At 52.7% G+C, this 23,271-nt stretch overlaps 2 protein-coding genes across 4 annotated transcripts; one reads left to right on the top strand and one right to left on the bottom strand.

Moving 5' to 3' along the window:
• Positions 1-230: 230 nt before the first annotated feature.
• On the bottom strand, positions 231-7,993 carry Tsen34 (tRNA splicing endonuclease subunit 34). 2 transcript variants are annotated; one of them, XM_040733939.1, is made up of 5 exons: positions 7,749-7,993; positions 6,802-7,048; positions 6,345-6,639; positions 5,936-6,211; positions 231-727 (listed from the first exon to the last, which is right to left on the bottom strand). In XM_040733939.1, exons 2-5 carry the CDS (start codon positions 7,042-7,044, stop codon positions 540-542), a joined length of 1,002 nt encoding a protein of 333 aa, XP_040589873.1. In that variant the 5' UTR covers positions 7,045-7,048; positions 7,749-7,993; the 3' UTR covers positions 231-539. The 2 variants fall into 2 exon arrangements, with proteins under 2 accessions (XP_040589873.1, XP_040589874.1); XM_040733940.1 differs by lacking the exon at positions 7,749-7,993 and adding an exon at positions 7,627-7,727.
• A 717-nt stretch (positions 7,994-8,710) lies between these two features.
• Positions 8,711-23,238, top strand: Mboat7 (membrane bound O-acyltransferase domain containing 7). 2 transcript variants are annotated; one of them, XM_005084141.4, is made up of 8 exons: positions 8,711-8,974; positions 9,581-9,659; positions 9,771-9,900; positions 10,374-10,500; positions 12,252-12,411; positions 14,212-14,572; positions 16,298-16,474; positions 22,198-23,238. In XM_005084141.4, exons 2-8 carry the CDS (start codon positions 9,584-9,586, stop codon positions 22,586-22,588), a joined length of 1,422 nt encoding a protein of 473 aa, XP_005084198.1. In that variant the 5' UTR covers positions 8,711-8,974; positions 9,581-9,583; the 3' UTR covers positions 22,589-23,238. The 2 variants fall into 2 exon arrangements, with proteins under 2 accessions (XP_005084198.1, XP_021090970.1); XM_021235311.2 differs by lacking the exon at positions 8,711-8,974 and adding an exon at positions 9,095-9,217.
• Positions 23,239-23,271: the final 33 nt, after the last annotated feature.

Raw genomic sequence — 23,271 nt, 5'->3', positions numbered from 1 at the left:
GCATATGTCCCATGACACATTCATGCCCACATACATACATACAATAAGTATAATAAAAAAATAATCTTCAAGGCACCACTTAGTGGGATACACAGAGGCAGACTCCTGAATCAGAAAGGCTAAGTATAAAGCCCCAGGCCCAATAGTTTTGTGACCCTGGGCGAGTCATTTCTTCTTCCCTTTTCTCATCTGAATATAGAAATAAAAGCTCTGCATTCCAAAGGCTGTTGTCAGGACTCAAAATACAAACATTTATTCAGCAAATTTATTGAGAACTGCCCAGTAGAAAACAGAAAAGCCAAATAAAATAAGAGCAGTCTCAACTCTGAACAAGCTCACAGTTTGGAAACAGAAATACAAAACAACACAGCCAGGAAGTGCCTTAAAACGGGGTGGGGGGGGAGAAACTAGAAAGAATGTAGTGTTCAAAACTCTGGATTCAGGCAGGGCGGGAGACACAAGCCTTCATGTGGAGACAAGCTGGGGTGACCATCCAGGAGGTTCTTAGGGCCCACAGCCACACCCCCTCACTCTCCGGCTCACTGTAGGCTGGCCCACTGCAGGGAGGTGTAGACCACCTTCCCGTCAGGCTGTGGGGAGCAGAGAAGCAGGGTCTTTCTGACACTGGTTCCCAGGCGGCCGGCAGAGACCAGGTCCTGAAGTGGGATGGGGTCTTCGGCAGCCCAGCACTGAGCAATGTAGTGAGCATGGAAACGCAGAGGGTCACCTGGGGGACAGAGACAGATGCGTGGCACTTCCCGCCTGCAGGAGCTGCAGTCCCGACCAGGGGCGCTCCGCTCGCTGCGTGTTTGCGGTTCCTTTGTGGTGCTAGGTGTGGGCGCCTTGTGCAGGTTAGGGAAGTACTCTCCGGCTTTCTTCTTGTTTATTTGAAGTATAAGAGTGTTTGCTTGCCTGCACGCATGTATGTGTACCGTGTGTGCGTGGTGCCCGTATATGCCAGAAGATGGCACCAGGTCCCACAGCTCTGGGGTTGCAGGTGGTTGTGAGTCAATTTGTGAGTGCTTGTGTCCTCTGCAAGAGCACCATTGAGTCATCCTCTGGCACCTCTTTGTACTTTTAGAGACATTGCCCATGCTAGTCTTGAACTTGCCCTATGGCCCACACTCACCCTAACCTTGGCATTCTCATCATCCTATCTTACTAGCTCTCTGAGTAGCTGGAATTAGGAGCTACATGGACATTCTGCACATACCTAATATTTTGAAACACATACCCTTGGACCCAGCTACTCTACTTTTTTTTGACCCGAGATCTCGCTCTCTCTCTATATATAGCTTTGGCTGTTCTGGAACTCATTATATAGACCAAGTCAGCCTCAAACCAAGAGAAATCTGCCTGCCATTGTTTCTTGAGTGCTGGGAATACAAAGTGGTATGTATCAGCCGGGCAGTGGTGGTGCACACCTTTAATCCCAGCACTCGGGAGGCAGAGGCAGGCGGATCTCTGTGAGTTCGAGACCAGCCTGGTCTACAGAGCAAATTCCAGGACAGCCTCCAAAACAATACAGAGAACCCTGTCTCAAAAAACCAAAAAAAAGTGGTAATGTATCACCACACATGGCACAGCTACTCTACTCTGAAGGATCGTCTCTCTCTTTTATTTTTAAAGATTCATTTATTTATTATGAATACAACATCCTGCCTCCATGTATGTCTGCACTCCAGCAAAGGGCACCAGATCTTATTACAGATGGTTGTGAGCCACCATGTGGTTGCTGGGAATTGAACTCAGGATCTCTGGAAGAGCAGCCAGTGCTCTTAACCTCTGAGCCATCTCTCCAGGCCCAGATCTCCTCTTTAGAAAAAAAAATTTTTGTGACAGCTGTTTCATGTGACCCAGGTTGCTTTTTTTTTTTCTTTTTTTTTTTTTTTTCCGAGACAGGGTTTCTCTGCGGCATTGGAGGCTGTCCTGGAACTCGCTCTGTAGACCAGGCTGGCCTCGAACTCACAGAGATCCTCCGCCTGCCTCTGCCTCCCGAGTGCTGGGATTAAAGGCGTGTGCCACCAACGCCAGGCCCAGGTTGCTTTTGATGGCCCCAAATGGCTTCACAATTGCCAATAACAGAATAGAAAGCACAGAAAGGAGGACTGGCGAGATGGCTCAGTGGTCATAAGCACTGGCTGCTCTTCAGAGGACCCAGGTTCAATTCCCAGGACCACATAGCAGCTCACAACTGTCTGTAACTCCAGTTTCAGGGGACCCGACACCTTCACACCAATGCACATACAATACAATTAAATAAATTAAAGAGAGAGAGAAAGCAAAGAATGGTTGCCTCCGTGGTACAAGAGACATCTATAAGACTAAACAGTACACAACTATCATGATTAGAAGATATGGTGAGACAGGCTTGTAACCTCAAGCACTTAGGAGGCTTAGGCTGGGCGGGGGACTCCTTGAGCTTAGGAGTTCAAGGACAACCTGGGCACCACACAGACATTTTACCATACAGAAAGAAAGTCAGGATTAAAAGATAAGCCACATGGGCTGGAGAGATGGCTCAGCGGTTAAGAGCACTGACTACTCTTCCAGAGGTCCTGAGTTCAATTCCCAGCAACCACATGGTGGCTCACAACCATCCGTAATGAGATCTGGTGCCCTCTCCTGGCGTGCAGACATATGTAGAGGCAGGATGTTGTATTCATAATAAATAAATAAAATCTTTAAAAAAAAAAAAAAGATAAGCCACAAGTGCTGGTATGTAGCTCATCAGTAGCCCACTGATGGATCCCTAACACCGCAGCTACAAAACAAAAACAACCCACCTGAGACTTTAGTAGACCAAAGACGAATAGATTTTATATAATACGATAGAGCAAAAATGGAAAGTTCCCTCCAAAGCCACAGAGAAACCCTGTCTCGAAAAACCAAAAAAAAAAGGAAAGTTCCATGCTAATCCCAACACTTAGGAGGCAGAGGCAGGTGGACCTCTCTTTGAGTTCCAGGCCAGCCTGGTCTACAGGGCAAGTTCCAGGACAGCCAAGGCTACACAGAAAAACCCTGTCTAGAAAAGAGAAAGAAAGGAGGAAGGAAGGAAGGAAGGAATTAAGGAAGGAAGACAACTAAACTGTCAATAGGACCCTCCCACCAAAAAAAAAAAAAAAAAAAAGAGCCAGTCGGTAAACATGGTTAGTTTTGTGGGCCTTGTTACAAATACTCAGTTCTGCCAGCATAGCACAGCAGTCACAGGTTACATAAGCGGAGGCCCTCTGATGGCTTTAGTCACTGAACAGCTGACAGTCTGTCCCTGGGAGAGGTGGATCTAAGTTAGCGGGCCAGGAATCTGAAGGCGACTGTACAGGGGGTGGATCGCAGGCAAGGGAAATTTAAAACGGAGAGCTGGAGAGGTGGCTCTGTGACTAAGAGCGCCTACCACTCTTCCGGAGGCCCCGAGCTCGGTTCCTAGTATTCGCACTGAGCTCGTAATGGCCTCAAGTCCAGCTCCAGGAGAAGCCAGTGCTATCTTCTAGTCTCCCTGTGCAGCCACACACATGCACACGTACTAACACAGGTAAAAATCTTTGGGGGTGGGGATCTAAGCCACGAGACTGTGTAGCATTCTAGGGGATTGTTTGCTGAGTCCCGGCTTGGCAGCTGGGTTCCTGGCAAGAGCCTCGCCAGAAGCGAGAGCATCTGGCTGTTAAGGCCGCAGCCAGCTAAGAGGGCACATCAAAATGCTGGAGTAACTAATCCTGTAACTGTTTTCCTGGAGGCTTAGGAACTTTTGAGCCTCAGGCAAAATTTAAAAATAAATGTTAACAGTGATCGAGGCCATTGGACACTATTTCACAGGACACAAGGATTCTCTCAGTGTCCCGTGTTTTAGAAATATTGCCCTAGCAGAACTAATTGGTCAGTGCCAGGCCTGAATGCTCGTGCATTTTAATCACCCCAGCACGCCCACATTTGAGGCCAGCCAGGGTTACATGCACTACCCTGTCAAAGGAAAGAAGAGAGGCAGGAAAAAACAAAAAGTTTACCTTATGGGTTCAATTCAGTTCAATTAGAGCTGGATGTGGTGGATTTGTCAATCCTAACTCTTTTTTTTTTTTTTTTCAAGACCGGGTTTCTCTGTATTGCTTTGGAGGCTCTGTCCTGGAACTAGCTCTTGTAGACCAGGCTGGAATCGAACTCACAGAGATCCGCCTGCCTCGGCCTCCCGAGTGCTAGGATTAAAGGCATGTGGCGACGGCGGCACCACCACCACCACCACAGCCCGGCTAATCCTAGAAGGCCGAGGCAAGAAGATTGCTTCCAACTGTGGTAAACTGGACATCCGGTTGGGATTCGATACTGAGACTTTGCATTAAAAAAAGAAAAGAAGTCCTGGTATGGTAGCGGATACCTTTGATTCCCAGGCAGATCTCTTTGAGTCTGAGGCCACCCAGGGTTACATAGTAGACCTTATCTTAAAAAATTGTGAGAATGCCAGGCATGGTGATACAAGCCTTTAATCTGAGCACTTGGGAAGCAGGCTCTATGAGTTCTAGTTTACCCCGGTCTACAGAGACAGCCAGAGCTATATACAATGCCCCTATCTCAAAAACAAGAAGGTATAGAATTAGGTAACTAACTGACGTAAACTAGTTATTTTAAGCTGCAGCAGTTCTGTCTAGGAACAGGAGTCTCACTCACTACGTATGTTGCACAGGTTGGTTTTTAAATTCCAGGTCCAAGAAACTCTGCTGCAGTTTCCTAAGTAGCTGGGGATACAGGCACATATCATCGTACTCGGACCTAGCTAAAACTTCGACAATCAAGGCTACTTAAATGGCATGTATGCATCTGCATATCTATATCAACATATAACCTACCATATATTCTCAACCACCTGTCATTTTTTTTCACTTTTGATTGTGTTTTTTCACATACATGACCCTACTTTTTTTTTTTTTTTACTTTTTTTTCCAGACAGGGTCTGGCCTGAAGTCACTATACAGCCTATATAGGTCTCAAACTTGTGGCAATCTTCCTGTCTCAGACTCTAAAGTGCTAAGATTATAGGTATAACCATCACACCCCATTTTTTTTCTTTATTGAGATGGGGTACCACGCAGCCAAAGCTAGTCTCAAACTGGCTATGACTGCACTTATCATTAGAGACATGTCTCACCATACCCAACTATAACCCTACACATTAATTCTTTGATAGCTAATGCTGTGTTTCTCAGACTACTGGTTTTTAGTTTTTTGGATGCGTTTTTTCTTGTTGTTTTGAGACTGTCTCCTGGCTGGCCTAGAACTCAGAGACACACCTGCCTCACCAGAGCTTGATTAAAAGAAGGGACCACCTTTCTGTCTTAATTGCTGTGTTTTGTCTTAATTTGTTTTTTTGTTTGTTTGTTTGTTTTTGCTTTTTGAGTCAGGGTTTCTCTGTATTGTTTTGGAGCCTGTCCTGGAACTCGCTTGGTAGACCAGGCTTGGTCTAGCGATCCACCTGCCTCTGCCTCTCGAGTGCTGGGATTAAAGGTGTGCGCCACCACCACACGGCGACTTTGCTGCTTTTAATCTTTCAATTGTATAAAGAATCTTGCAGTATATGTGCTCATGTTTTGTGCACACTGGTAAGGATTTCTAAGCCCATCTTGTAGATCACAGACAGTATTTACGAGAAATTAGTAAACCGAGGCAGCTGTTGTAACACAGGCCTTGAATCCCAGCACTTGGGACGTAGAGAGAGGAAGACTGCATTCCAAGGCTAGCCTGTGCAGCATAGCAAATCCCAAGCTTGTCTTGGTGACATTGAGACCCCGTCTCAGAACAAGTTACTGAACCACTCTCCTCGAGCTCAGGAGAACCCCCTCATTACTTGCTGTCCCCTGGGTCCCCAGGGCATACAACAAAAAGAGAAAACACAGAACAAATAACGACCATCGGGAAAGGTACAGCCACTAGCGCCCCAACCTGAACTCACCAGGATAGACCAGGAAGTCACCCCCAAACTTCCCAGCCGCGCTGAGGAAGAAGCCTCTCTCCCACAGGTCTCGGTAGATGCTGTAGCGAAGCTCGTGGGCAGGGCGGCCAGCATGGGGCCAGTCTTTGGACTGCACACGCCAATCCAGAGGCTTAGCCTTTACAGGCCGAGGCCTGGCGGTGGCCAGCTGGATGAGCAGGGCTGACCTGGGCAAGGGGGTCACCCCGTTTGAAGGCCCTGGCTGGGGAGATGAAGACTCTGGGGGAGATGACGAGTCTGGGGAGGGTGCAGAGAAGAGTTTACTGAACCCGCAAGGCAAAAGGTCTGCTTATCCCCAGAAAAAAGCACCCAACTAAAATTCCCCAAAGCTTCCTTCCCTCCTGCCCCACATCTGAACTGCAAACCTTACCTTCACCTGCTCCCTCCGGCTCCGCAGTAGCCGGGCTAGCATCACTGGTCTCACTCCCTTGGGTGGCTTCGCTTCGGCCAGCATCACTGGTCTCACTCCCTTGGGAGGCTTCGCTTCCACCGGCTTCTTGGCCTTCATCTGCCCCTGCATCCTGCTCCAGCTTCTGCTTCTTGGCAGCCTGGCCCTCTACGATCTTCTCTAGGAGCTCCTGACGCCGGGTCTCACGGGCCTCGGCTGCCAAAGTGCTCTGCTCCTGGAAGCTCTGCTCTTGCTGCCGTTTGAACGATGCTAAGGCCTGAGAAGTAAACTTAGCTGCAAACCCCCAAGCAAGACAGAGCCTGCGTGCGATCCCTTAGGGAAACAGGGAACTCTGACCCCGTTTACGGACCTTCCAGCAGCATCCTTCCAGAACAGGCCCTCCCAGGCCTCCCCACCACCGGGGCCTTTCGCTTCTTACCAAGCCATGGTTGCGGGGATCCGGGCGCGGGGCGCTGACCAGCGTCACGGCACCAATCTCGGCCAGGAGCCGGGCTTCCTCGGGTAGCAGCAGAAGCGGGAGGCCCAGGCGCGAGTTCTGGCGGGGCCCGCGGGGCAGGGCTCCCACCGTGCGGCCCCCGACTCCCAGGCGCTCCCGCAGCGCCTGCACCGCCTCAGCTCCCCACACCAGCGAGCGGCCATTAGCAACCTCCACCACCAGCATCCTCCTGCAAAGTGGGGCGGCCGTCGGTCACCCAGACAGCCCCGCGGAGCCGACCGAAGCCTTCCACGCCGCACACTCCCCCCCCCGCTCCCGCGCCGCCCCCCTCCAGCAAGCGAGGCCCCGCCCCTGAACCCGAGGGGGCGGAGCGAATGCCACCTGCGCCCCAGGCCAAGCCCCACCCGGAAGGACTGCTGAGACCACGCCCCTCGCCCAGGTCCCGCTGCTCCTGCCCCGCTCTGCCCAGCCCAGCTCCCGGTGGCCGTCATCCCTGCCAACGCGTGCCAGCGCGTCACGTCTCCGCAGGGAGACCAGCCGCCACGGCGGCGCACCGTCCTCTGCGCAAAGCGGGCGTCTTCCCCCGGGCGTGTCCGTCCAGGCCCCCGGACGCCTCTGAGTGGGCAGTTCGCTCGAGCCGCCACACCCTCCTCTAGAAACTGGGGAGCCCGGCCCCGCCCGTTTCGAATTTCCCTCTCCCGCCTGGTCCCCCTTAGCCGGGACTTTCTAAAAGATACCCCCCTCCCCGGGGTCCCGTTCGATGTCCCGGCATCCTCGGCTGCGCTCAACCCGGAGCCCCTGGCCCACCCCGAAAAACACGAGCGTTGTCAGCCCTCCGGCGATCCGGGGCTCCGTCGCACCGGCCACCCCCTTCCAGAGTGGCCAGATGCCCGGTCAGTCCTCCAGCTGCGGCCCCGCCCACTCCCTACCCAGTTTCGGGAGTTCTCGCCCACGATCGACCCCCCTCTCGGTCGCACTCCCGGGCGGGCGCAGCGCACGCCTCGGCCTCCCTTCAGGCCGTGGCAACCCGTCCTCGGTCGGAGGCAGCAAGCCGGCTTTCCCTCGCCGACCCTCGCAGGAGAGGCGGGGCCCGGCTCTACGTAGCGCGTCTTCCGTCACCCCGTCACGTCAGCCGCGGAGCGGAAAACCGGAGGCGAGCTCGCGCCGCCGCCCGGTCTCCAAAAGAAGTGGGACCTTGAGGGGCGGGGGTGGGAGCGGGGCGGGGGCGGGGGTCATCGCTCTTGGCCCCACCCCCGTGCCCGTCAGTCTCGTAGGCCCCGCCCCGTTCCAAATGACACGCCTTTTTCCGGTCTTCTCTGGCTCCGCCTTCCTCCTACCACTCCCCCACCCCGAAAGAAAAAAAAAAACAAGACTGGATGTTTCGAGAACAGGGAGCTAAAACATATTTAACTATTCGGGGTGGGGGGGAATCACGAGCATTTGGCTCCGCCCACATTCCCGCTGTTCTTTGACACCGCCCCTCCCCGCCAGACTCCGACTATCTCCGAAGTAGGCCGACGCAGGTGACCCCGCCCACATCGCGCGGCGTTCGCCTAGGGCTACACGGAGGCTTCGGGAACCGATTACCTCCGAATCGCGCCGAAGCGTGCGGGCTCCGCCCACACCCGGCCGAGTTCGCGAACTGCTCTAATTCCGAACCGTGGCTTTTAGAACTCGGCTTTACCTCCGAAGTAAGCCGAAGCTCGTGGCCCCACCTCCACGCCCGTCCGCTCCAGCTCCCGAGGGTGCCCGAAGGAACCCGAAGCTGAGGGGTCCGCCTCTTTCCGAACGCCAGCGCTCCGGGTCCCCGCCCCCCTTTTCAAGTCTCAACCCGTTTCCTCCGGACTGGAAGCCTTGGCCCCGCCCCTCTGCCTCGAAACCCCGCCCCTTCACGTACGGGCTGCTCTTTGCCCTGCGGCCTCCCAGAAAGAACGCGGCGGGGCTTCGCGCGGCGCGCTGGCGTCCTGGGCTCTTTTCCTCCGGCGCTGGGTCCTGCACTGCAGCCGATCTCTGGGCCTGGGCCGCGGAAGCCCTGCGGGCACCCTCCGGAGCGAACGGTGCGGGGGCGTGCTGAGCTGGGGAGGCGTGGCCCGAGCAGAGGCGGTGGCGAAAGAGGGCTTCTCCTCCGCAGCCTCCCGGCCGGCGGACGACTCAGGTGGGCCCGGGGTGGGGTTGTGTGGAGGCGTCACTGGAGATCGTAGGGTGGCAGGGTTGTGGGATCAGCGGCCGGAGCGTGACCCGGCTGGGTGGCGTAACCGCCTGTGGATCTGCTGGGGCGGAATCGGATTCACGCTGGGCTGCGCCGGGCTGGGTTTAGGAGGGAGCCTGCAGATCAGACGGGGTCATTGCCTTCTCTCCGGGGTCTGGGTTGGAGAGGACGCCGGAGCTCTGAGGACCGGTGGGTGGGTGCTAAGTGCTGGATCCCTCCCGGCTGGATGGGGGTGGAAGTTCTGGGTTCTTGGGTCAAGGGGAGACAGAGGATCCAGACGGGATTCTAAAGGGTTCCCGGGCTATCGGAGAAGAAGGCTCTTGCAAAGGATTGTTTTCCGGACCGGAAGGTGTCTAGATGTCTGGGTCTTAAATAGGGGTACAAGTACTTTTGATTTGTACATTGGCAGAGGGCTGCGGTGGGGGCTTGACTCCTGGGTCCTGGAAGGAGGAGCGAGCTGGGGGGGCTGGGTTCTCAAAAGTGGGGGATTCTGTTCTCAAAAGAGGAAGGGACTGGAATACTGGTTCTCATTGGGAGCCCTTCCACCCCCAGACCATGACACCCGAAGAATGGACGTATCTAGTGGTCCTGCTTATCTCCATCCCCATCGGCTTCCTCTTTAAGAAAGCTGGTGAGTCAGGTTCCGCGCCCAGTGGAAAATTGGGGGTGAGGGAGCCGAGGCGGGCATCATCACCCCCCGCGAAGGTTCGATCGATGCTCATACTTTGCCTTTCCCTTTCAGGACCCGGACTGAAGAGATGGGGGGCGGCAGCCGTGGGCCTGGGGCTCACCTTGTTCACCTGTGGCCCCCACGCCTTGCATTCTCTGATTACCATCTTGGGGACCTGGGCCCTCATCCAGGCGCAGCCCTGGTGAGAACTAGGTGGCCAGAAAGAAAAGAGGATGCAGAGACACGGCAACCTGTTTCCTGTCCGGGTCTTCCATTTCTTCTCTCCCGGTCTTTTCGCCGCCTCTTGTTTATCTCGAGTTTCTCTACTCCTTGGCCATTTTTTTTTCCTCCCCCACCTTGTTCCGTACCTTCTTGTCAACCTGCTTATGATATGCCCGGTCCTCAATACCTACAGGCCAATCACTCCTAACCCGGTCTTGAGCCCTGGAGCTTGCAGAGGGCTCAGCTGTCTTCACCACAGAGCTTCTCTCTTAACCCTCCTCATTCTCTTCTCCTCTCTGGCTGTGCCTCTCCCGGCCCTGCCTGCCATCCACCGGTCCTCCCCCGCCCCTCTTTCTGTCTGAATCGGGGTGGGGGTGGGGTGGAAAGCCACACTCAGGAGAAGGAAGTGGAGGCTGAGGTCCCTGTACCCAACACTGTCCACCTCTGTCCTAGCTCCTGTCATGCCCTGGCTCTTGCGTGGACATTCTCGTATCTTCTGTTCTTCCGAGCCCTCAGCCTGCTGGGCCTGCCCACTCCCACGCCCTTTACCAATGCTGTGCAGCTGCTGTTGACCCTGAAGGTGAGACTTGGGAAACACTGCTCTGTTTTCCTGTCTGCCAGCCAGGCAGCCTCCTTGCTCTGTCCTCCCAGACCAGACTTTCTCAACAGGGCTTTGGGTTTTTTGTTGTTGTTAGTGTTGTGTTTTGAGACGGGGTTTCTCGGTGGCTTTGGAGGCTGTCCTGGAATTAGCTCTTGTAGACCAGGCTGGTCTCGAACTCACAGAGATCCGCCTGCCACTGCCTCCCGAGTGCTAGGATTAAAGGCATGCGCCACCACTGCCTGGCTTGGTTTTTTTTTTTTTCTTTTATCTTTCACAAACCCTAAACTTGGAACTTCACCTCTCCCTGGGGACAGAGTTCACCTCTCACATACTCTGGAGACGGTCTTCACCTCTCCACTCATTCCAGGGCAAGGAGATGTCCCATGTGCTCCATCACAAGCCACTTGGCACACCTGGAATATGCCTGCCCAGCATGCTTTGCCAACATTCTCTTCTAGAGTCTATAGCATTCAATCCTCCAAGGAGGAAATATCACTGTGGAGAGAAGGTATCTGGCCCAAGGGCACAGTGGGGACAACCAGGTCTCATTTTGTTGCTTTGTTCTTGGGACAGAGTCTGTTGTAGTACCCTGTGTTGGCCTCAAAGAAAAGATGACTTTGAACAGTTTTTTCCCTAGGTTTCTTTGAGACGGCTTCTCTGTGTAGTCCTGGCTGTCCCGGATATGTAGACCATGTTGGCCTTGAACTCACAGAGATCCTCTTGCCTCCTGAGTGCTGGGGTTAGAGGAGCGTGCCACCACCACCTGGCAAGTCTGACTCTTAATCACATAGGAATAGGGCAGAGAGAGGCTGATCCTCAATTCCTAGCCCAGACCACAACAGTGGAGAGCTCTTGCTGGGTTCTGGGCTCTAGCAACAGAGGCCTGGACAGTCCTGCCAGGCGGAGAGCCGGTTTCTCCAGAGTTCTTTGTTCTGATTGACAAACTCAACAGTCGGCGGTGATTGGTCAGCTGGAAGAAGAGACTTTCGGGGTGTGTGTGGGCCTGTGCATGTAGATGGGAATGGGGTGGGTCCCGCAGATGACGCTCACCGTGTTCACTTTCCGAATAACATACAGTTGAATGGGCAGCAGAAGCCAGGCCACAAAGGGCTTTGTTGGCTGTGGTGAAGATGGAGCTTACTCCTAAATGGCACTGAGATCCCTCAGCAAGAAAGTTTTTTTTTATTTCGCTTATTCGATTTTGGCTTGTTAGCCAAGAGACAGGATACACCAAATTTGTCTCTTTGATAAGTAGAATGGAATGAGAGGAGATAGGATCCTTTTAACAAAGTCGGGTATGGTGGTTCATGGACATTGTCCCAGCCTTTAAAAAACAAAACAAAACACAAACTGAGCATGGTGGCACATACCTTGAATCCTAGAGAGGCAGATCTCTGAGTTGAGGCCAGCTGGTGTACATAGAGATTTCCAGGGCTATTTAGAGATAACAAAAAAATAAAACACCCCTCTCTTCAAAAAGTACAGTAATGAAGGTAGCCGGGCAGGTATGCTGTGGAATTGGATGAAAGCAGAAAGAAAAACACAAACACAGAGAGAGAGTAAGGTCTACTACTGAGCCCTGGGGAAGGCCACCAATTAGAGGTCCCTTCGAATACTCTGCCTATATAGTGCCATCCATGAGGTGGGACCTCATCCCTAGCTATAGACTGAAATGAAATGGGTGTGAAGATGGCCACTGATCATATGTCTCCCTCTCTCTCTTCCTGCAGTTGGTGAGTCTGGCCAGTGAGGTCCAGGACCTACATCTGGCTCAGAGAAAGGAAATAGCCTCCGGCTTCAGCAAGGAGCCCACCCTGGGCCTCCTGCCCGATGTCCCCTCTTTGATGGAGACACTCAGCTATAGCTACTGCTATGTGGGAATCATGACAGGTGAGTGGCCTGCCCAGCACTGCCGGGTGACCCTCTGTCTCACTCCACCCGGAGTCCTGTTCCTGTTCTGTGTCCTCGGCCCTATCCCAGACTACCTGTACTCTGTCAGCTGCTGTCCTGTCCTGAGCGTATCTGTCTACTGTGGGAACCAACCCTGGAGTACTGCTTCCTTTTCACCTATTAGGGGGCCAATAGGAGAGCTAAAGGAGACAGGCCTGTGTCAGCCAGGGGTGTCTTGTAGCTGGCAGGTTTCTTGTCGCACCAGGTTCTGCCACCATTTAGCCCCAAATAAACACATGGACGCTATATTAATTATAAAACTGTTGGCCAATGGCTAGGGCTTTTTATCAGCTAGCTCTGTCTTAATTATTAACCCATAACTACTAATCTATGTATTTCTATATGGCCTTATCTTACTAGAGAACACCTGACACATCCTATCCTCCCGGTCTCTACATGGCGACCCTCTGGCGGCTTCTCTCTGCCTCTTCTCCCAGAATTCTCCTCATCTCCTGGCCCTGCCTATCTTCCTGCCTCTATTGACCAAACAGTGTTTTATTCATCAACCAATAAGAGAAACATATATACAGAAGGACATCCCCCATCAGTTTCTACCATCCAGGGGACAAATATTTGCAGCTCAGATAGGGGATAGAACTCACACGCGATCACCAACGTGTATGTGCCTATACCCACTAAGCCATCTTGCTCCGTTTGATTTTTTTTTAAATATATGTGTGTATATATGTGTGCCTGCTTGTCTCTGTGTGTGGAGGCCAGGAGAGGGAGTTGGATCTCCAGTTCCAGGAGATCCAACGCGTGGGCTGGGAACCAAACTTGGGGCTTCCAGAAGAGCAGTGAGCACTCTACTGAACTCTGTCCAGCCCCCTTTGTTTGGTTTGAAACAGGGTCTTGCTGTGTAGCCCAGGCTGGTCTTAATTTAACTCAGGATCAGGCTCAGCCTCCCAGCATCTGGGATTACAGGCGTGCCTGCCAGATTCCTAGTTTGTTTTTGTTGTTGTACGCCGTGCTGAGGCTTGAACCCAGGGCCTGTGCATGTGAGCTGTGAGCTGATTGTTCTACTACTGACTTGTATTTCCTAGCCCTGGCTTTCTTTCTTTCCTTTCCTTCTCTTTCCTTCCCTTTTCTTTCCTCTTTCTTTCTTTCTTTCTTTCTTTCTTTTTTTGTACAGCCTTACGGAGCCTTATTTCTGTATGCATCCTCCAACTCACTGGCTTTTATATAACTGTGAAGCCGTCAGCGGCGCCTGCTTGTTTGCAGGACAGGCTCATCTCTGAAAAGGAGCCGCCCAGCCTTTAGTCATCAACCCCAAACCTCGTCCGTCCCTGACACCACCGACTTCTTCCTTTAAAGACGCTCTATAGAAACAGAGCCGTACTCGCGGCTTATGGTGGGCCTCCAAGGGCTTCAGCATCCATGCCTTCATCCAGGCTTGACCTATGCTCCCTGGGCCACACCCTAGCTGTCCTTTCCCCTGCTTTTCTCCCAGATGCTCAACATCCCGAGGGAGCTTATGGAAAGTGCTCAGCTCTCCCTGTCAGGGAAATCTACAGCGGTTTCCTGGTCTGGTTTCCTATCTCCTCACTCCCGCCCCTTTACCCCCCCTCTCCTTAGCTCTTGTCCCTCAGTTCTCTAGGTCTCTCCCCCTCTTCCTTTGCACGTCCCTACCTGCCCTCAGCTCCTCCTCCTCCTCCCCTTCCCCTTCTCTCCATCCTTTCCCCGGTAGGCAGGCGCAGATAACACAGCCTCGAACCACCTGCTCCTTGCCGCCCTCCACAGGCCCCTTCTTCCGCTACCGCACCTACCTGGATTGGCTGGAACAGCCCTTCCCGGGAGCCGTGCCCAGCCTGAGACCCCTGCTGCGCCGTGCCTGGCCAGCCCCGCTCTTTGGCCTGCTCTTCCTGCTGTCCTCCCACCTCTTCCCGCTGGAAGCCGTGCGCGAGGATGCCTTCTACGCCCGCCCGCTGCCCACCCGCCTCTTCTACATGATCCCGGTCTTCTTCGCCTTCCGCATGCGCTTCTACGTGGCCTGGATCGCGGCCGAGTGCGGTTGCATTGCCGCGGGCTTCGGGGCCTACCCGGTGGCTGCCAAAGCCCGGGCCGGGGGTGGCCCCACCCTCCAATGCCCAACCCCCAGCAGGTCAGGCGGCGGGAGGGAGGCTTCCCAAGACCCGGCAGGTCCCACCACCAAGGGTTGGCTCTGCCCCCTAGTAGGGAGGAGAGCAGGGAGCAGGGTGTAGGGCTACCAGCTGTGGTTGACAGCCTCTTGCCCCCCCAACCCCTGGTGACTGTCACCTGCCTTCCCTGGCCACTAGGGAAACCATGTGTTCCTGGTACCTACAGATTGCCCCCCTGTTGCTAGCCCTTGTTACCCCTTGGTATGGCTAATTGCCCTCTGTTGCTTAGGGAAAGGGAAACAGTATCATAGCAACCACATGCCTACCCTGTGTTGCCATAGGAAGTGTCACCCCCAAAACCAGGTCATTGCTGGTTACTGGAGATACCATCATTTGGGAGTAGTGGGTCTACCTTCTGTTGTTAGGGAAACGGTTCCTTAGGAATTGAACTGCCCCTAGGAAACTATACCCCTAGCCACCATGGTTCCTTCCTTCTTGCTGATAGCCTTGCTGTTTGTGGCTGTGGATTCTGCCCCTTGAACTGCCTGTCTTGCTGAGAGTCAGCCAGCCGCCCATCCTGGGATGTTCCCACAGAGCACCTCCCAGTTGCCCTATTTCTAAGGACGTAGCATCCTTCAGTGCTCTCCTCAGGCTGAGGAGAACACTACTCTCAGTCATCTTAGCCTTACTGCTGAGGCTTAACCCTTTACTAGTAAGGCTACCCCCCCCCCCGACCATCATTGCTACATGAGCCACCAAACTAATAGCTATAGGGTTCTTGTCACTTAGGAAGTATCACTCCTTGTCGATGGGAAAATGGTATCCCTAGCAACCAGTAATGAACCAAATCTCGGTTTCTGGAATCCATTGTCAGCCTTCCAACTGGGGAATGGGGTAGCAGCCACCCCCAGTTGTAATAAACTGCCATCCTGTTGGAGGCAGACACACCCCCAGGATGCTATTTACACCCACTGCCCTCGTAACTGGGCGCACCTCCCACTGCTAGAGAGAGGGAATCCTACAGAGAAGTCAGGCAGAGATCCAGTGCTGATTTAAGTCGACAAGTCCCACTGGTGAAGGCTGCCTTCCCTCCCGTGTCCAGAAGCCACTGGAGTTTCTCCTAAGCCCAGCATCTTTCTCCATAGCTGACATCGTTGGTGTCGGGGACCTGGAAACCTCTGATATTTCTGGAGGTGGCACTTCTCAAACAATCACAGGGACCAGGCAATAGGCCTGTTCTGAACGATTTTTCTGAACAGCCTGGACCTTGTTGCTAAGGAATGCCTTTTCCCTAGCAACAGAGATCATTGAGAGTCGCAAGGCCTAGAATATCTCCCTGGCAACCATGAGCCACCTTTTTAGAGTGGATGCTTCCCTGGCAGCCGCTCGGCCCCACAGGTCAGGAGGGGACCATACTTGGAAACTGTCCCCAATATACTGAGCTTGGTTGCTGGTGGACTTGATAGTTTAGCAACCACAGCCTTCCAAGGCTTTTTAGTGGCTGTATTAGGCCCTATTAGTTACCAAGAGCACCCCGCTATCAGTGAACTGTGCCCCACCCACCTGACCCCCCCCCCCCCCCGGCCTATCCTACCCCGTTACCCTTGAAAGTCACAGCCAGAGAGAGAGGGAGCTGTCGCCTGTCCCGAACCCTTTCTTTAGCATCGGGCTGGGACAGAAGCAGGTGTCAGGAGGGGCGTGGCTGAGCTGCATGTCTGTCCCCATCCTCATCCCCCCACCTCCCCCAGTCCGGAGGACGCAGCTTCCCTGGAGTATGACTATGAGGCCATCCGTAACATCGACTGCTACAACACAGACTTCTGCGTGCGGGTGCGGGATGGCATGCGGTACTGGAACATGACGGTGCAGTGGTGGCTGGCACAGTACATCTACAAGAGCGCGCCTTTCCGCTCCTACGTTCTCAGGTGAGGGACACCACCACCCCCCCACCCCCACCCACCCCCCCGTCCAGCATCACACACAGACAGGGCAGAACTACATCTCCCAGCAGGTCCTGTGACAGTCGGGGGCTTCTCTGGCAGAGCCCCTAGTCCTGAGGCTCGTGGGAGTTGTAGTTCTTGGGTCTGTTGAGGTTAAATCTTTACTCTGGGCCTAAGGCCAGCATCCTTCAACAGTGTAGCCATTCTCTGTCCCGGAGATTCACCTCGGGTCATCAGGCTACAGGGCGCTTTACCTACTGGGTGTGTTTTGACAGTCACTGTTTGTTCTCAGGCAGAGCCTCATGTGGGCTAGACTGACCTTAATCTAGATTGGTACCCAACCATGACCTAGATATCCTGATCTGCCTGGCTCTGCTTCATGGCGCAGGTGCGCACTGCGACTGTTTTGTTTTGTTCTTGAGATAAGCTCTCACTCTATAGCCCTGGCTGTTCTGGATGTGTTACATGAACCAGACCGGTCTCAAACATCAGCTATCCTCCTGCCTCTGCTCCCTTGGTGTTGGGATTACAGGTTTGTGCTACCATACCTGGCCAACTTTTTCTTTTTAACTGTTTCTTTTCCATCTGCCTTTTTCCCGTTGCTCACGTGTCTGCAGAACAGCTCTCGGCCGCTCAGTGGTGGCTTCAACCCGTTCAGTGGCCTGAGCGGTGGGGGCTGCAGACCAGTCCTCGGCCTAACTTTTAAATTGTTTTCATTATTCTTGGTTTGTTTGTTTGTTTCTTTCTTTCTTTCTTTTGCAATGCAGACACTCAGCCTTTTCCAAACTGCCAGATGTGATCAGTGGACACAGAGTTAGCATCTCCTGATAAGTAGTTAACGATGGCAACTTGTGAACTAGATTTCCCTGGGCATCATGGGAACTGTGGTTTAAAGATCCACTCTGAGGGGCTGGAGAGGTGACTCCAGTGGTTAAGACTGTCTATTGCTCCTGGAGAGGACCCTAGTTCAGTTCCCAGCACCCATATCCGGTTTACTGCCACTAGTAACTCCAGCTCCTCGGGATCAAACACTCTGTTTTAGCCTCCGTAGGCACTGCGCTTACATGCATAACCACCACACACACACACACACACACACACACACACACACACACACACTTAAAAAAAATTTAAGCCAGGCAATGGTGGCTCACGCCTTTAATCTCAGCACTTGGGAGGCAGAGGGTGGATCTCTGAATTCAAGGCCAGCCTGGTCTACAGAGCGAGTTCCAAGACAGGCTCTAAAGCTACATAGAAACCCTGTCACGGAAAAACAAAACAAAAGGAATTTAAAGACAGATGGTGGTGGTGGTGCATGCCTTGAATCCCAGCACTCAGGAGGCAGGTGACTGACTGTCTATGAGTTGGAAGCCAGCCTGCTTTACAGTTCAAGTTCCAGAACAGCCAAGACTACACAGAGAAACCCTATCTCAAAAAAAAAAAAAGGGGGATTTTTTTAATATTCACTCTGAATCAGGCAGGCATGATAGCACACACTTGTAATCTCAGCACTCTGCAGGCTGAGGCAGGAAGTTTGATATCTTGGGCAACTTAGTGAAATCACATCTCTAAAGAAACAAAGATGTGCTTTGTGTCTGATGTGCATAAGGCCCTGGATTCCATCACACACACACACACACACACACACACACACCCGCAGTGAAGAAACAATCTGCTCTGGCCTTGTGGGGAGAACGTTGTGGTGGCAGAGGTGAAACAGGAGGGTGGACTGTGAGCCTTTAGGTATCCGGATGGGAGCGATGGAGAGGAGGGTTCCTCCACAGGCCTGACACTGGCTTCTGGGGGAAGAGCTGGGCCTTAGAGACCTGAGCAGGAGCAGAACAGAAATGAGCCTCCCTTCCCAGGCCGCGGGTTGTGGTCGGTGCCCGGGAAAGCCTTTCCAGAAAGGGGGACACCTGGCGTGAGGAAGCTGCTGGGACATGGGTGAGGCAGGAAGACTTGAGTTTCGTCCCGCTCACTTGAGAACTGCCGGATGTCACTGGAGAGGCAGATGGTAACATGAGGCTGGCACTTAAGGGAAAGGTGTTAGGAGTGGACACTGAAGCCAAGAGAGGTAGCACTCATTGCACTGGAGCGTCGGGCAGAAGGATCGTGAGTCCCAAGTCGCCCAGGTGACAAAGTGAGACACTGCCTCAAGATAATAGCAATACAGCAGCCGCTGAGGCGGCTGGACTTGTGGAAGCACTTGCTGCCAAGCCTGGCCACCTGTGTTTCATCTCCAGGACACACATGGTAGAAGGAAGGAGAGAACTGACTTGTTGGTGTAGTTCCTTGTCCTACCAGGTCCTACCGCCCTACAGCCCCAAATAAACACACAGATGCTATATTAGTTATAAAACCGTTGGCCGATGGCTAGGGCTATATTAGTTATAAAACCGTTGGCCGATGGCTAGGGCTATATTAGTTATAAAGCCGTTGGCCGATGACTAGGGCTTCTTACTGGCTAGCTCTCTCTTAATTATTAACCCGTAACTACTCATCTATGTATTTCTACATGGCCTTATCTTACCAGAGAACGCCTGGCGCGTCCTCCTATCTTACCGCTACGTGGCGGCTCCTTCTTGAGGTGCTTCTCTGCCTCTCTTCCCCAGCATCCTCCTCATCTCCTAGCCCCGCCTATCTTCCTGCCTCTACTGGGCAAACAGTGTTCTATTCACCAACCAGTACCAGAAACATCCCCCATCACTGACTGCAGCGAGCTGTCCTCCCAACACTACACATTCTTCATGATACACAAGAGTACATGCGCGCGCGCGCGCACACACACACACATACACAATATGGGGTATGGGGAGCACACAGCACACACACACACACACAATATGGGGTGGGGTGTGGGCTGGGGGTGTAGTTCATCTGGTAGTGTTTGCAGGTAGTGCTTTACATATGTAATAACAGCGCTTGCAGAGCGGAAGCAGGAGGACCAGGAGTTTGAGGTCAGCCTCATGAAACCTTGTCTTTTCAAAAAGGACATTTGAGTGTTAAGTTATAGACGGTACTATTAAAACCTTGGGGATCAGGGTCAGGTCAAAGCCCAGGGCACCTCAGTATTTTGCTCACTTACTCTCAATTAAGGGAATTGTGCTGTACCCTCAGGGGACATATGACAATGTCTGGAGACTTTTAGTTTCCAGGGCTCCAGGCATACCAGGCAAGTGCTCCAGCACTGTCTTAGAGTTTCTGTTGCTATAGTAAAACCATGACTGGCTTGGGGGAAGAAATGGTTTGCTTCAGCTTATAGTTGTCTATAGTGGAGGGAAGTCAAGGCTGGAACCTGGAGCAGGAATTGAAGCAGAAACTAACGGAGTGCTGCTTACTGGCTGGCTCCCTATGGCTACGGGGTTTCCATGCCCAGGACCACCTACCCGTAGGGCTAGGTTCTTCCACATCGCTCATCAGTCAAGAAAACACTCCAAGATTTGCATAGGCTGATTTGATGTGGTTATTTTCTCAACTGAGAGTCCCTCTTCTCAGATGACTCTAACTTGTGCCAAATTGACATAAATAAAAAACAGGGGAACCACTAAGCTGTATCCCATGTCGGGAGACTTTTTTTTTTTTTTTTTTTTTTTTTGCTATGGCTGAGACATTCCCTTGGCATCTGTGGTGGAGACATAGGATTCTCTTCTGGTTTCCCCCCTGCCTCTTAATAGTATGGTCAGCATTGTGCTGTCATTGCAGTATGCTGGTAGGTATGTCAGAGACAAGTCCCCAAGCAGGAAAAGAACGCAGGAGTACCTGCTTCTGTTAGGTTGCTGCCCAGTTGGAGAGCGAAGTAGAGAATGCTTCATTCTGTGTCCACCTTGGGAGAGGGTCGCAGCCTGAATTTGTGGACTGATAGGTAGAGGCGTTAAGGTGGGGAGAGATGACTCAGTAGTTAAGAGCACTTGCTCTTACAGAGGATCTGAATTTGGTTTCCCAACACTCACATGACAGCTTGCAACAGTCTGTAACTTCAGTTCCCGGGAGCCCTCTTCTGGACTCAAAGGGTCCCAGGCACACACATGGTATACAGACATACATGCAGTCAAAAATCACCCATACACATCAATAAAAATAGAGAATTTAATCTCTTAATAAGAGATAGTGAACCAGCCAGGAATGGTGGTGTCACACACCTTTAATCCCAGCACTTGAAAGGCAGAGGCAAGCAGATCTCTTAAGAGTTCAAGGCTACATAGTGAGACCCTGCCTCAAAAAAACAAAAAAGAGAGAGAATCAAACTTTAGGGTCCACCAAGAAGAGGTGGACCATCCCTGACTTTTTTGTTTTATTATTTTATGACTGCTTTGCTTGTGTGTACGCCTGTATACTACACGCTTGCCTAGTACCTAGGAAGGTGAGGAAGAGGCATTGGGCCCCTGAGACTGGAGTCACAGATTGTCGTGAGCCACCATATGGATGCCAGGAATCGAACCTGAGTGTTTGCACGAGCAAGAAGTCCTCTTAACAGCTAGGTCAGCTCTCCAGCTCCTCCTACACAGATGTATACAGCATGCCTGATTTACCTACAGGGTTTCTGATGCAGATGAGAGGATCCTAAGAATGTATATTCTCCCATTCAAATACTAATCTAGCCTGACTCTATTTAGCTCGAGATCAAATTAGTTGTTTTTTTTTGTTTGTTTTAGGTTTACTTTTTATAGCCAGGCTGAGGTGGCACTAGGGAGATAATAGGCAGGCGTATCTCCTGTGAGTTCAAAGTCAGCCTGGTCTACAGGATGAGTTCCAGGACAGCCAGAGCTACACAGAGAAACCCTGTCTTAAAAAAAAATCAGGAAGTAAATTTTCTTGCATTTCTTCGTTCTGAAGGAGGAGGCCCCTACAATATGAGACATTGGGTCTTTCTAGGAGGAAAGAGCCAGGGGTAGCCTCCCTGGAATCTGCAAAGAGATTGGGAGCTTGTTGACCACAGAAAAAGAAAGCTCAAGGCTGTCTCAGTATGCTGGAGCCTGAGAGATGGCTCAGCAGTTAAGAGCACTGGCTCCTCTTCCAAAGGACCTGGGTTCAATTCCCAGCACCCACGTGGCCGCTCACAACCATCCGTAACTCCGGTGTCAGGGGATCTGACGCCTTCTGGCTTCCTCAGACACTGGGCACACATACGATGCACACATATATTTAATTTAAGAAGCTGTCTCAAGCCGGGCAGTGGTGGCGCACGCCTTTAATCCCAGCACTCGGGAGGCAGAGGCAGGCGATGGATCTCTGTGAGTTCGAGACCAGCCTGGACTACCGAGCGAGTTCCAGGACAGGCTCCAAAACAATACAGAGAAACCCTGTCTCGAAAAACCAAAAAAAAAAAAAAAAAAAAGAAGCTGTCTCAGGAGCCAGGCAGTGGTGGCACGCCTCTAATCCCAGCACTTGGGAGACATAGGCAGGAGGATCTCTGAGTTCAAGGCCAGCACGGTCAAAAGAGCAAGTTTCAGGGCAGCCAGGACTACACAGAGAAACCCTGACTGGAATAAGAAAAGAAAAAAAGAAGCTGTCTGAGAACGCTGGTGATGCAGCTTAGTAGTACATTATTGCCCGGTGTGTGCAAGGCCCTGGGTTCAATCCCCAGTGAGAAATAAAAGCCTCCTTGACTTTGAGGATGCAGGAAGGAAGAGTGGGCCTGAGCTCCGCCGCCTGAGGGAGGAGGGCGCGAGGCAGTGGCGACTGTGTCCTGACCCGGTCTCTTTCTCCAGGAGCGCCTGGACCATGCTGTTGAGCGCCTACTGGCATGGCCTCCATCCTGGCTACTACCTAAGCTTCATGACCATCCCGCTGTGCCTGGCCGCTGAGGGCTCCCTGGAGTCAGCCCTGCGGAGACGCCTGAGCCCCAGGGGCCAGCGAGCCTGGGACTGGGTCCACTGGTTCCTGAAGATGCGCGCCTACGACTACATGTGCATGGGCTTCGTCCTCCTTTCCATGGGTGACACGCTGCGGTACTGGGCCTCCATCTACTACTGGGTCCACTTCCTAGCCCTGGCCTGCCTGGGGCTAGGGCTTGCTTTGGGTGGGGGCAGCCCCAGCAAGAGGAAGACGGCATCCCCGGCCACCAGCGGCCAGGCCAGGGAAAAGCTCCGGGAAGAGTGAGCTGTGCTGTGTGCTGGCCTGCCAGGCACCTCGGGCTTTGCTTGGGAATTCCGTGAACCGGGCTGTCTCTTCTCCTTCACCCAGCAAGAATCCCTTGTTTGGCTAGGAGTCTGGAGAGGATTCCTTCTTCCCAGCTAATCCCCTGCCTCTGACTTAAACAAAGTCAGGGGTACCCTTCTCCCGGATGCTTACAGCATCCTGACTTCTCCGAGCCTCCCTCTGCTGACGTCAGGGTGTTAACTCTCCATTCTTGCCCTGTCTCCCCGGAAGTCTTCAGGTATTCAGAATGCCACACTTCCCAGAATGCAAGGGCACTGGCCCAGTGGTCATGTGGCATCTTGGACAAAGTCCCCCGTGGGTCCCCAGTATTGAGATAGGAGCCTCAGGGTCAGGTCCTGGGGAAGGGGAGGAACACCCTTCCTGTTTTCTTCTTGGCCTTTATCATCAACCCAGCATTTCAGAGATCATGACCTTACACACCCTGAAGGGGAAACCGAGATGTATAAAAGCAGCCCCAGGGGAACATGCTCCTACAGAAGCTTCTGTCTGAGCCGTTTCTGGGCCCCCACGCAAGCTGCCACCCAGTGTCATCCTTGGCCTGTGACAGGTCAGAATGTACAAATCCTCCCCAATAAAGTGTTACACATGCATCTGTCTGTGAGTGCATCTGTGGGCGACAGGGT

This window comes from Mesocricetus auratus, unplaced genomic scaffold, assembly GCF_017639785.1.
Source record: "Mesocricetus auratus isolate SY011 unplaced genomic scaffold, BCM_Maur_2.0 Super-Scaffold_100037, whole genome shotgun sequence".
In the NCBI taxonomy this organism is placed as follows: Eukaryota; Metazoa; Chordata; class Mammalia; order Rodentia; family Cricetidae; genus Mesocricetus; species Mesocricetus auratus.
This window is presented reverse-complemented; position numbering and strand designations above follow the sequence as displayed.

Bases quoted from the DNA above. Each gene is read 5' to 3' on its own strand.
- Tsen34 (XM_040733939.1), bottom strand. From the start codon at position 7,044: ATGCTGGTGGTGGAGGTTGCTAATGGCCGCTCGCTGGTGTGGGGAGCT. The intron at 6,640-6,801 runs GTAAGAAGCGAA...TTTACTTCTCAG, and splicing joins ATCCCCGCAACCATGGCTTG to GCCTTAGCATCGTTCAAACG. The intron at 728-5,935 runs GTGAGTTCAGGT...TCTGTCCCCCAG, and splicing joins TGACTTCCTGGTCTATCCTG to GTGACCCTCTGCGTTTCCAT.
- Mboat7 (XM_005084141.4), top strand. From the start codon at position 9,584: ATGACACCCGAAGAATGGACGTATCTAGTGGTCCTGCTTATCTCCATC. The intron at 10,501-12,251 runs GTGAGACTTGGG...CTCTTCCTGCAG, and splicing joins AGCTGCTGTTGACCCTGAAG to TTGGTGAGTCTGGCCAGTGA. The intron at 16,475-22,197 runs GTGAGGGACACC...CTCTTTCTCCAG, and splicing joins TTCCGCTCCTACGTTCTCAG to GAGCGCCTGGACCATGCTGT.